The sequence below is a fragment of the Lutra lutra genome, chromosome 12 (genome assembly GCF_902655055.1).
Source record: "Lutra lutra chromosome 12, mLutLut1.2, whole genome shotgun sequence".
Taxonomy (NCBI): domain Eukaryota; kingdom Metazoa; phylum Chordata; class Mammalia; order Carnivora; family Mustelidae; genus Lutra; species Lutra lutra.
In genome coordinates, this window is record NC_062289.1 from 38,175,726 (window position 1) to 38,189,283 (window position 13,558).

Below are 13,558 nucleotides of genomic sequence, written 5' to 3' on the forward strand. Positions count from 1 at the left end.
GCCTCCATCAGAGAATGGGACAACCAACAGAAGAGGCATAAAGAACATTTCAGGCAGAGACAAGGTAACTTGACGTGTAGATGAATGATTACTCTATTTCTAAGGTGGTTTATTCAGTTACATTTCTGTGTACATTAGACTTGCAACTCGTGAGCCCGGAGGGCCTACATAATCCTATTAGGCAAAGACTCTTTCGAGCAGCATTTACTTTTATATGCCTTTGAGGATGATGATATGAAATATCACTTTTTCCTTCTTTCATTGTTCATCCCTTCTGGGAGATGGTGTAGTGGGATGTGCAAGGATTTCTAATACATCACCCTGAAGGTGGGACCAGAGATTCTGTCATCTGGAAAGGAAGATTTTCTGATTCTTACATTAAATTATTTTGTTATTGGAAGTATGACATGATCTCTTCACATCAAGCAGCTCCCACAGCTGGCAGCTTCCATAGATCTCCTTTCTATGACTCACACCTTGGGGGGACCTGCCATCTAGCCAGGTGCACCGGCCTGGGGAGAGCCAGCATGGAGTGTCGCTGAGAGCAGGCAGGGCCTGCAGCCTGCAGGGCCCGGACGTTAACATGTCTGAAGAGCAGGGCTGGGACGGAACCCCTAGAAACATCTATGGTAAAACCCACATGTAGCCATACAGAACCTGCTTAATGTAGTTGTATGGAAGAAGTAAACGGCAGCCTGATTCTGACAAGGGATTCTGAGAAGAGGCATCTTTACTTCCTATCAAGAGCATGCCTCAGAGTTCCGTATACCCGGAATGTACCCCACTCCCAAACTGGAAGATGGAAGAATGTCATACTTGCTAACTAAAAGTGCCTCGTGGAATATGACATTTCTACGAGGCAATGGCTTTGAATTTATCCTTGTGTTGTTCGCTGCACAGATAGGTTTGAGCCCGTGCCATAGTCAAGGCATGGCACTAAGCCAGCCTGACCGGAAGCCCTCAGCACCCATCCTTTCGCACATGCGCAGGGGTAGGCGCTGCGGTCCTTGGCTACTCTGCACTTTTCTGACTCCGAGAAATGCACTGAAAGTCAGGGGCAGAACCAGATGACCTTCTAGCGTCCTTTCAGTCTCGTGTTTTCTGGTGCCAGACTAGATAACAGCAGGTGGTTTAAGTCATTTGCAGAGCAAGAAGCTATGAAGTCTGTTTTTTAAGCATGTAAAGCTATTACAGACCAAGATTCAGAGAAAATCTGCCTCCTTTTTATGGGTTATAGGTGAATTTTTAAGTGTAAAAGCCTGTGATGTTGATTTAGCTGTTTGTGTTTGTTTCATTGATCACTTGTGTCATAACACTGTTGTTGACAGTGCGAATAACAACGAAGAGTTGAGTTCACCTGTTTTCCATGGAGAGATTTTGTTTCTAAAGAGTGCTGTTTCCCTTTCTCTGTGTCCAAGGAAAGAATATAAACAGCATCTCCTTGAAACCCCGCAAATGCCAGCAATTAGGGACATGCTATTAAAAAAGAAAAAGCACATTATGTTAGCAGCTGTGGTGACTAAGGACCGTTCTCTGGTTAGACGCTGTTGGAATTTTTGAAGAGCCAGTCACTTGCATTTCCCCAGAGGCCTCAGGCTCCCTCTCTTACCTGAGGAGCCGGAGTTCTGCCAGCAGAGTGGGGTTTTGCTGGGCCTTCTCTGGAGTGGGCTGAGAAGCTTGTTCGTGCTCTAGCCGCAGCCTCTGGATCTCCTGTAAGATTTCTCTTGGGAGAGAGGAAGAAGGTAAGAAACTAGGGTCAGTCAACTTCCAGGATATCCAGGATACTAACACCGCGGTGGGGTCACCCCACGTTTCGGAGCAGAAGCAAGCCTCTGTGACCACTGGTGTTTCCGAGCTGTCGGCTGGGGCGAGGTGGGCACTGATGGAGAAGGGAGGGCTGAGCTCAGCTCCTGCACGATCAGACTCTGCACATGTTGCTGGAGCCTTGAAGCTGAGTGTTCTCGCCGGGACCTAATAATCTCTCCAGTAAGTAATGTAATGCCGTGGTAATGTGTTCAGCTTTGAAAAGTGCACTGCTTCGGAGCAAAAAGTGTATCTTCCGATTATTGATGATCACGGTCTGACACCACAAAGTACTTGCAGCTACCAAGTAAGAGGTGCTTGGAGGGAAAATAAGGATAAATGGTGTTCATTTCAAAAAACTAAATAACCCCATTCTTTCACCAAGAATGAGAGTCCTCTCACTGGATTTATCTGAGAAGCCCCCAGTTAGGCAAAATTCTTTTTCTTTTTCTTAACATTTTCAGCCTGCAAAATGGATCTCAGTGAGGGTAGCCCTTGAAGGGAAGGGCTTTTAAAAGGATTCACTGTAATTGAGTGTGTGACATAAGAGTGCTATTGGCGCGACCTCTATCCAGGGTGGGGTGTGTCTGTCTACTATCGATGTTGGAGCCCGGGCTGCCCTGCACGGAGGTGAACATTAGGCTGGCCATAAAGGGTGGGTGACCTATGCAAGGCAAATTATCCCTAAGTGAGTTAGAAGCCATTACGCTAGGTTACAAGTCACTTATTCTTGGGGCAGGGGTCAGTCTCCCATCCAGCAAAATGCACAAGAGACAGCACCAAGGAATGAAAGGTGAACTTGGTGAGCAAGGCCGATGGCTTTCCATCTGAAAGGCTGATTTACAACGGCCTGCTTCATAAACACACCAGAGTTAAGAAGCTAATTAGCAGTCATTACACCTCTTGTGGGTACAGTGAGAAGACTGAACTAAAATTCAGTTGTTTCTCATTCTTCTTCTGTCCTCCTTGGTGTGCCATGGTGGAAATCTTTCTTGAAGAGAAAACTTTTATGGAAATTCAAAACGTCAAATGGTTAAAAGGGAGCTGGTCTGGTGAAAGAGAGGGTGGGCCCTGAATTGTAAGCCCTTCCCTCCCCCTCTTCAGGCACTTCGACAGAGCCCCTGGGTCCTACAGAGCTCAGCCTGAAAATCAGTAAGCTGGGATTTTAAGGATCTCCTCCAGGGCTAACATCCCGATATTCTGTGACTCTCACTAGTTCTCCTTGGTGGTTCCAAGGACAGAAACATGACTCAGTATTTAGCTGAAGGAAGAGAGAGAAGCTGCTCTAATAAGGAAAATTATGGTAAGATATGTAAGAGCATTAGTACTTAGTTTCTACCCAAGAACGATGCTCTCTTCTTTCATTTTATTTTATTTAATCCTCAAACAAATTATTTTATATGTGGGTACTGCTATTACCTGTTTCATGAATAAGGAAATCAAAGCACAGGCCAGTTGATTGACTCATCCACGTTCAATAAAAAATGGGTGGGAGAGGTGATGCGAACTCAAGCTGCTTGGTTCCAAAGCTTGTATATATCTGACTTCCTCTGTCTTTGGTACTTGATCTGACCAGTCTGGCCTATGCAGGCTGTGACTTACGCAATATAATAGAAAGAGTCCTGCCACTCCTAATACCGAACCCAGCTGGCTCCACCAGATGCGCTAGGAGGAAGCATTATCTTCTAAGGTCATTGCTGAAATGTCCACCAGGGTAGTCATCCAGTGAAGTGAGGAACTCTACCCTCCCCTGAAGCTCAGAGATCTGATTAGTGGGTTGTCACCTTGGAGACCACGAGATCCCCCGGGGTGAATTCCCATAGTGCAGGAGTGGAACCTAGAGAAGTTTCTGGGACATGGTTATGGGTTCTTTGGAGGGTATGAGGCTGCTGGTTTAGTGAAATGTGTTCAGGATGGACTAGCTGCTCTTCAGACATGGGGCGGGGAACTCTATGGGTCATGAAAGCACCAAGGGACAGGACGCACTTCTCTTTCTGCCTTCTGTTCTCACGTCCCCTTCTTTATTCTCTCTCTGGTCCTACAACATGCATTCAGAGCGTACAGTATCCAGAAACATCCTGGAAACAAGCAGTAACAGTGGTAACCCTCAACAGCTGGGGCCATTAGGACATTCATTGTGTTTCTTGCTGATTCTGGAATTCCACACGGAGGCAGGTATTCCTGGCTGGGGTATCTCCTTCAAGGAAGTCCTGATTTCTCCTCATGCTGAGTGGAAGCAGAGGATTGAAAGGGAAAAGAAAGTGCCTTGGAGAGGTGGGAAAGCAGGTGAACACTGCAACCAAGGTAAGATATTTGTGGGCTTGGCAGTTTTCAGTTTAGTCTTTCTTTCCTTCTAAGAACATAGAAATATGCCAACCAAGTTTGTAACTTCCTTTACATGTTTGTCCATAGAACGTTTTAAAAAAGATTTTATTTATTTCTTGGACAGAGAGAGCAGAAGCAGGGGGAGCGGGAGAGAGAGAGGCAGGCTCCCCAATGAGGAACTTGATCCCAGGACCCTGGGATCCCAACCTGAGCCAAAGGCAGATGCTTAACGGACTGAGCCACCCAGGTGTCCCAACTACAAGCTTGCCGTGAGCACACACTTTGATCCAAAAAGCCAGCGTGTCTAAGCAGCCTTACCTGTTCTTGTTTTCTAGCTCTGCAATCAGCTGCCTCTGCTGCTTGTTTGCATCAATGGTGAAGGAGATGTCTGGAGCACCCCGCTGTTGGGCCGGCTGCTGTAAAACACGTGGTGAACTATTTAACGTTGGGAAAGGAAGCGGCGTGTGCTCGAGGAGACAGAGATCATGAGGTAGGCAGATAGGAGAGAAAAAAACTATCTCTATCAAAACAAGAAAAGCAAATACATGAAGTTGCCATTCATCTCCTAAAGGACCAGCTTCTCTACGGACCTGGAGGACACCTCTGCAATGAAAAGCGGAACAGCATTCTTTGGACGGCAAATACACAGAACACAGAAAAAACAGTTTTGTAGCTTTCTTCTTTTAAATTATTTTTTTACTTTTACTTTTTTTTTTAAAGGGAGTTTTACTTGTTATTTGTGAGAGAGTGAGAGAGAGAGGGGTGGGGAGGGGCAGAGGGAAAAGGAGAGAGAGAATCTCCAGGTGACTCTGTGCTGAGCACAGAACACAGAGCCTGATGCAGGGCTCGATCTCATGACCCTGAGATCAGGACCTGAGCTGAAATCAAGAGTCAGATGCTTAACCAACTGAGCCACCCAAGTGCCCCTTGCTTCTTAAAGATTTATTTATGTATTTGAGAGAGAGAGAGAGAGAATACAGGGCGGGGCAGAGGGAGAGGGAGAGAGAGAATCTTCAAGCAGATTCCCTGCTGAGCATGGAGCCTATTGCAGGGGTCAGTCTCAGGACCCTGAGATCATGACCGGAGCCCAAATCAAGAGTCTGATGCCCAACCGACTGAGCCACCTGGGCGCCCCTGTTTTATAGCTTTCTGACTTGAAGTCTTTGGGATCTATTTCACTCTTGCCGTCCTGTCCCTATTGTGACGGTTCTCTCAATATGGGTGGGTGTAAAAAATACTTCCCTATTGAGACACTTCTCTAGAATTACTGTTCAGTCACTGTAATGTACAATTAAAAATTTCATAGTTTTAAAGTCCTAGTTACTAGGACTTTCTTTTCTTCTTCTTTTGGTCAACACACTTTTAGCATTTCTTTATTCATATTTATGTATTAAGTATTATTAAGTATTATTCATACATTACACCCTTCCCCCACGTTCATGCCATTCCATCGTTCTTGGTCATGCAGCCGACTTTAACAATTGGCATATACACAGACATTGGTTTTTCCATATATATATACACATATATATCCATGCACATACACACAAATTAATCTTAACAAATTATATATAGAGATATATATACAAATTAACTTCTGACTAAATACAGATGTACACAGAAGTATGGTATATGATTATATAGTATATACATATGTATATTTATATGTGTACTTTTAGTTGTAAAATCAAATTACTATTTTATTAAATGAGTTCTTTTACACAATATGAACATTTCTTACAATTATAAGAGGATTTTTTACAAGGATGGTCTGACTTTCAGATTCCCAAATAAGAGTCAACTTTTACATATGTATGTATGTTTATATATGTATATACATGTAATTACATACTGTATTTAAATATATGTATATATTTGAGTGTGGATTTAATGAAGGTTTAATTTGTCATTGTTTTATAAAAACAGGGGCAGATTATATGTATTTCCCTGCCCCTTGCTTTCCTTACTCTACAGTAGTAATTCCTCAATTGGATTTTAAACAAATTAAAAAGATCACAATTGGGCGCCTGGGTGGCTCAGTGGGTTAAGCCGCTGCCTTCAGCTCGGGTCATGATCTCAGGGTCCTGGGATCGAGTCCCGCATCGGGCTCTCTGCTCAGCAGGGAGCCTGCTTCCCTCTCTCTCTCTCTCTCTCTCTGCCTGCCTCTCTGTCTACTTGTGATCTCTCTCTGTCAAATAAACAAATAAAATCTTTAAAAAAAAAAAAAAAAAGATCACAATTCATCTTTCCACCACAGAATGCCAAGATTTTAAAGTCGGCACTGACTGACTAAGCCTACAAAGACACGGAAAACCTCAGCCTGCTTTTTAATGTCCAAATACATGACTGTAAGAAAGGTTAAGCTTGGTAAAATGTCTAGCTTTTATAAAGCTTTTCTATGATTTTTAAATTAGCATTTCTTTTAAAACAAAGAAATGATCTATGTTGCTAATGAAGACATTTGAGGTCCTAAATGGCTTCATGGGTAGCTAAGTCTGGCATGTGGCATCTTTGACCTGTGATCCAGATTTTCCCTCTGATTTCATTATGTAATTTTTTGTTTCTTTTATCTATTACATATTGATAAAAGTAGAAACTCCTCTGGGGCAGTTGTGAATTGGAGTCATTGCTTTGCTCTTTCTATTAACTGATCAGGAATGATCCAGAGAAATCAGGGGGTGGGCTGGTGCAGAAATACGGTGTTGTAACCTCATATTGGAAGCTACGATTTCTGCTGTACCAGAACCATAGCTGGAGAGGGACAAAGGGAAGCTGTGGAAGACTCATGTGTAGGTCCTCAGGCCATCCAGTAACACCTCCTCAGTCCTGCTGTGGTAGCCCCGACCATTAGGATAACAGTGAACATGAATGACAGCCTCTCACTCAGACTACTTACCGAGGAAGTGGACTCTGCCGCCAGTCTTGCTGCGTACCTGGCGATCAGCCTGTGCTCTTCATCAAGCCGGTTTGAACTTTCAAGCATACTGTTGAGAACAGAGCAAGAAGGAGACTGTTAGGCAATGAGAAAGATTGATGGGTTCCTATCACTGCCAGGGGGTTTTGCTATTTCAATTTTTCAGTGCAAAAATTTGAAAGCTCTACAAAACCCTGTTAGGTTAATGATCTCAGACTTGGATTCATGACATGATCTACTATGTGGCCAGGAAGTTCCATTAATAAATCCTGTCTTCAGTCGATTCAAGTCTTACTAAGAAAACTCCAAAGAAGAATGACTTTACTCATCAACATGTCTCATAAAAGAATATTTTCTCTTTAATTTTATCGCCTGTAACATTTTTTATTTATATATCAGAAAATATTGAGGAAAGACACAATCACCCTTCCCCCAGTTGTGGGGTGCCTGAATGGCTCAGTCTGTTAAACATCCAACTCTTGATCTCAGTTCAGGTCTTGACCTCAGAGTTGTGAGTTAAAGCCCCACATTGGGTTCTACGCCAAGCATGGAGCTTGTGTAACCACAATAACAACAACAACACAATAATTGTGGTCAGCCTGCAGTGATCACCACCTCCTGGTATTCACAATCCTCTTCCTTGGGTATGGGCTGGGCTTACTGGCTAGATTTTAATGGATAGAATAGAGCAGAAGTAATGGAATGTCACTTCCAGGATTAGGCTATAAAAAGGACTTATGGTTTCCATCTTGAGTATGGTTTTCTCTCTCTTGAGCTCCTTTGGATTCCTTGCTCCATGGGAAGCTAGCTGCTTCCCATGTGATAAGGAACTGAAGCTAGCCAATAATAACCTTATAAATTATAGGTGATAATAGGTAGAGCCTTTAGATAAAATAACAGCCCCAGCCAACATTTTGATGGCAACCTCATGAAAATCCTTGAGCCACAGGCACCTAGCTGGATTCCTGACCCACTGTGGGATAATAAACATTTGTTCCTTTAAGCTGCTAAGTTATTGGATAATTTGTCACGTGGCAACAGATAACTAATACAAATAGTTATCAGTAATATGAGTACTCAGGTAACTTGCCATTTTATATTTACTTCTAGAAAAATGGAATTATAGCAGTGGCTTCTAATGACATTAATTGTTTATTGTCTCACATAATTATAGAAATTGTTCATAGTAGAATAAGAATGATCTGAGTCTCTAAGAAACTAAAGCAAATAGAAGCATTATCAACTCTCCCAAATTTCAGAAGTCCCTTCACTCAAGACTAAGTTTTGCACGCCATTAAAACAATTCTATGAAACATACCAGTAATATCAGTCTTGTTAACTGACTAGTTGATTATAATTTGGCTTATCAGTTATTTTGGTAAGTATTGGGTCAGAATCAAGATTAAAAACTAATTTCTCTCATCCCTAAATATATTGTCCTCCACTTATATTTCCTATCTGTTAATCTTAAGCCTGTTTCTTTTTTTTTTTTAATCTTTTTTTTTTTCTTAAAGATTTTATTTATTTATTTGTCAGAGAGAGAGAGGGAGAGAGAGCAAGCACAGGCAGACAGAATGGCAGGCAGAGGCAGAGGGAGAAGCAGGCTCCCTGATGAGCAAGGAGCCCGATGTGGGACTCGATCCCAGGACGCTGGGATCATGACCTGAGCCGAAGGCAGCAGCTTAACCAACTGAGCCATCCAGGCGTCCGGTTAAGCCTGTTTCTTAAAGAAAAAAAATCAATACTCATGATTATACACTGAAAGTAATACACTTCTATGCCAATATTAAGGTTTTAAGAATTATCCATTGCAAAGACTTGAATCCATATAGAGTAATATATGGTTATATTGTTTATATGTATATTTACATAGAAAGTAAATATGCAACATAGTTTTTAACCTTGTTCTAAAGTGAGATGAGTGAAAATCATTATGTGTTTCCACAGTATTGGCTATGTCACTTTGTCACTTCCAAATAGCTTTCCCTGGTTGGCTGAATTCATTACTGTAACATTTTCTTTCTTTCTTTTTTTGGTCATTCAGAAAACATTCCTGTTTCCATCATCTCTGCTCCAGTCTATACTCTGCACGTAGGCTAGCTACACCTGTTCTGATCCTGAGTACTTCCCCTCTAGATTTAGCTCTTTTCTCTGGGCTACAATAACTATCTAGAACATTCCCGAATATCTGCATTTACTAAGTCACTTCTCCATCCTCAGAAAAAGTCTTCTCTTCCCTTTTGCCCACATGAGATAATGCATGTAAAACCCATGGTTACTATGATGCCTAGAACCATTAAGTGCTCAAAAGTCAACTATTGTTATTTTGCCTCTTAAGTAACCTCCTCAGATTCATTAATGATTCAGGTCTCCTTCAAAATGTCATGTCCCATCCAACAACCATGCAGAGTAGGGCTTCTCACACTTTAGTGTATGTACTTATCACTTAGGGATCTTATAAAAAATGTAGTTTCTCATCTATAGTTGGGGGGTGGTGACAGGGTAGGTTGTGGGGGGCAGAACCTGAGAATCTGCATTCCTAAGGAAACTTCCAAGACACGTTGATCACATGAAATAAACCCCAAATGCAAACCACAGATGAGAAATAATATGAGTATTTAACTGATATCCATATAGCTTGTATGATATTTTGTAAACATTCCTTAAAACAGGAAATTCTAGGTTTCCAGGCTCACCAATCCCCATAGACTAAGATTTCAATCAGCATACAAAAGACTTGGAATAAGAAAATAACTGTAATAGCAAAGGAGTTAGTTCTGGAGAACTGATGCTTTAAAGTAAATGCTTGTCTCTATAACACAATGTCTGCCCTCCGCAGTGGTTAAAAATAGTAACTGAATTTCTTGTTACAGCTTTAATAAAAAAAAAAAGTTACACTCTCTTCACTTTAAACCTAAAACGACTCCACAAAGAAATAATTTAATTTGATTTTAATATGTTTATCATTTCTGGCTCATATTAGAAATAATATGCCTAATTCAGCACAGTTGTGTAGACAACAAGGCCCATTGCTCTAAGCCTGGGGCAATGATCCGTTTGCCAAAAAGTGACTTTGTCAAAAACATTTGTGAGTGTTTTGATAATTAAATAATAAAAAAAATGATTAAAAAACCTCATGATAAAAGTGTCTTTTATCATGAATGACCAGCAAGTATAAATAATGTAAAGGTTACATTAAAAAAAATCCTCTTGGAGACACAAGACGTGAAGTTATGGGATCCTGTCTCATAAGCTATAAGTCATCCTTCCATGCCTTTCCTCCCCCAGCCCTGAGTGAATGAAGGGTGGAGTGAAACATTACCCCTTTGTGCACACACGCGATTTATGAGTCCACATGTGCCATTTCAGTATGTTCAAATTATCCAAGGGTGAATGAGGCATTCCTCTGATAAATTCCATTATTTCAAGACTTCAATTACAAATAGTTGAAAATGAATGGCCAATAATCCCTAAATCATTAAAGAAATACCAATTCTAACACTTTCTCCGTCTCTGGATATTCATTTCAAGACTTTATAATCAATAATCTTGCTACAAGACCATGATGAATTAAAAAGTGGCTGCTGTGTCGACTGCATTTCAGAGCAGGGCAATCTGTTATTCTGAAAGCTCTCCACTTTCTACCTTAAATGCATGGCCATTGTGTGTTGCTAGTGATTTCAAAATGGCATTCTAGGCAACTCAAGTGGCCTCGACAGAGGTGGGGCTTACTACCTTGTGATTTAGCAAAGATTTCTGGGAACCTAGGGTATGTCCACATATCTTCGGTTTCTCTGCAAGCCTATTCTGACTACCCAGGTGGGACAATCAAAGAATAATGTGGTCCAAAGGGCAGCAGAAATACTTTCATGTTTCCTCATAATATTTTCCATTTGTCTGAATGGGTGAGAGGAATTTTATCAGTAGAGATTTATTTTTAAGGTCATTAGGCCTCCTATACCATTCTTTTATTAAAATGCAAACAAGGAGGAGGAAGGGTACTGTCTGAGAAGGCATTCCTAGGTGCTCCGAAGTGGAGGATTACTCTACGAGGTTATATCCTACCTTTCCAGTTGGTTGAGAGCAAAATGCTCTGGCAGTGGAGCCTGGTTCAGGCCTTCAGCAGTCAGCGAGCAGAAGAGAGTCAGGGTGGAAAGGAGCAAAATGAATCTGGGGCCCAGGACACGATTTTATGGGATTGAAGAATGGGGGAGGAAAGGAACTAATTCTCAGAGCTTCAACTGTTGGCTCTTGACTATTTTAAAAGGAAAAGATAGGAAATCATGAAATGGCAATCTTCCTGGGTAGTAATAATAAAATTTGCCATGATGATGGCATCTCTTTGCCTTCAAACTCCTTTATCAAGACTCTGACTTTACCAGTTCACTAGGTTGTAACACCAAGGCCACACATTCTACCTTCTTCGAACTCAAAAATTCCTCCATTTTCTTCTATTCCAGGGGTCACTGATGTGCTCCAGGCCACTGTCATCCGGAATTAGCATACAGCCTTCTCAACAGGTTCCTCTCATTTTAGACTTATTCTTCCCTCTAATTCATTTTGCATCCTGTAGTCAATGAGCTTTTAAAAATGAATTTGGGGGGCACCTGGGTGACTCACTGGGTTAAAGCCTCTGCCTTTGGCTTGGGTCATGATCCCAGGGTCCTGGGATCGAGCCCCACATCAGGCTCTCTGCTCAGCAGGGAGCCTGCTTCCTCCTCTCTCTCTGCCTGCTTCTCTGCCTACTTGTGATCTCTGTCTGTCAAATAAATAAAATCTTTTTTAAAAAAAAAAGAATTTGGGGGCGCCTGGGTGGCTCAGTGGGTTAAGCCTCTGCCTTTGGCTCAGGTCATGATCCCAGGGTCCTGGGATCGAGTCCCACATCGGGCTCTCTGCTCAGCAGGGAGCCTGCTTCCCCCTCTCTCTCTCTTCCTGCCTCTCTGCCTACTTGTGATCTCTGTCTGTCAAATAAATAAATAAAACCTTAAAAAAAATGAATTTGGTTGTAACATGCATAGAATCCTTCAATGGGTTCTCATTTTTCAAACTCCTCCCTAAGACTCAGGAGGTCCTACATAATCTAGCTTCATTGTTTTCTCCCCCATCCCCATCCCAACTGCCCCCAGCACTCTAGCAGCCTTCCCCAGTTGAGTTCCTCAAGGAGGAGTTCCACATTTTCTCTCGGCTCTCAGCAATCTCTCCTTCCTCCCGTCACTTCCACTTGGCCAGTTCCTCATCAGGCTCTTGGCTTTACCGTCCATTTCCCACCCTCCCTCTGACCTCTAAATTCGGGTTATTGCTCCTCACACAGCCAACGGCACTCAGCACTGTCTGCCCTTCCTGTACCTGGTACCCTTCCTGATTTAATAGCCTTTTCACTTGTCTTACTCCTTCACTAGACTGTAGCTTTTTTGAGAGAAAAATCTTTCAATCATTTCACTGTTAGATCTTGAATGTTTAGCACAGAGCTTGGAACACAGCAGGACATGCCTAAGCGTTAGGGGGACAAAAGAACAAATACATGTTAGCTCTCTTTGGCTCCTAGGGTCATGGACTTTGGACCACGTTTTCTATCTCCTTCTTGGCTCTGCATGCATCCTCAGCACTGAGAAAATCAGAAGGGTACAGATAAAACACAGCACTGTAACACCAGCCATGCTGTCTAAAATCACACAGAATTATTCACATTTGGCAGAATGAGAATCAGGATACAATCAATTGCTGTGTGCGATTTCCCATCTGCTCTTTCTAGGTGCTAAAGTTCATAGAAATGTCATTATACTCTTTTATATTTATCATCAGATCTTCCCCACCCTGAACCATGGAAAATTCTCTTTGGTTCACATTTTATGGTTGTTGTTTTAAAGATTGGGAAAATAGATGGTATCTGGAAAAGGTAAGCTCCCATTCAGAAGAAATGCTTACTCTTAGGGATGAATACAGGTAGGAATGTTATCTAAGGGTGTGTGTGAGGTGGGACTGGATCATTTCTGAATTCACAGCTTAGCCCTCTTAGGTACTAGCTGTGTGACTTTGGGCAAATCACTTAACCTCTCTGTGATTCAGTTCTCTCACCTATAATATGGGGGATACGGTGAGCAGTGCCAGGGCACATGGTGAGACTATGAAAGTATTCTTTTTACTTTTACCTTTTCTTTCTCTTTTCCCCCCAGAGATTTTTATTTATTTTTGAGAGAGAGAATGATAGAGAGCAAGTGAGCAAGGGGAAGAGCAGAGTGGAAAAGAATCTGAAGCAGAAACTGTGCTGAGCACAAAGCCCCACGCAGGGCTCGATCTCACCACCCAGAGATCATGACCTGAGGAGATATCAAGAGTCCACTGCTTAACTGACTGTGCCACCCAAAAGCCCCTACTTTACCTCAAATGGTGTAACCATTTTTGCACCATCATCTCCTTATTTACAAATTAGCTTTTGCTCACATATGATTGGTTACTGGCTAGTATTGTAGGGTTTACCAAGAAGAAGAAAGTGCAGTTAGTTGAATCAATGAAGGG

General features: G+C 42.1%; 1 protein-coding gene across 31 annotated transcripts in view; it reads right to left on the bottom strand.

Annotated features, from left to right (window-relative positions):
- Positions 1-13,558, bottom strand: part of DTNA (dystrobrevin alpha) — a 369,466-nt gene that overhangs the window by 33,063 nt on the left and 322,845 nt on the right. For 25 of the 31 annotated variants that reach the window (XM_047696397.1, XM_047696399.1, XM_047696400.1 and 22 more), the window contains 3 exons: positions 7,025-7,112; positions 4,447-4,544; positions 1,610-1,723 (listed from right to left, as the gene is read on the bottom strand). In XM_047696397.1, the coding sequence (XP_047552353.1) occupies positions 1,610-1,723; positions 4,447-4,544; positions 7,025-7,112 (300 nt within the window). The remainder of the gene's footprint in view (positions 1-1,609; positions 1,724-4,446; positions 4,545-7,024; positions 7,113-13,558) is intronic. The other 6 variants (XM_047696402.1, XM_047696407.1, XM_047696413.1 and 3 more) reach the window with 1 other exon arrangement.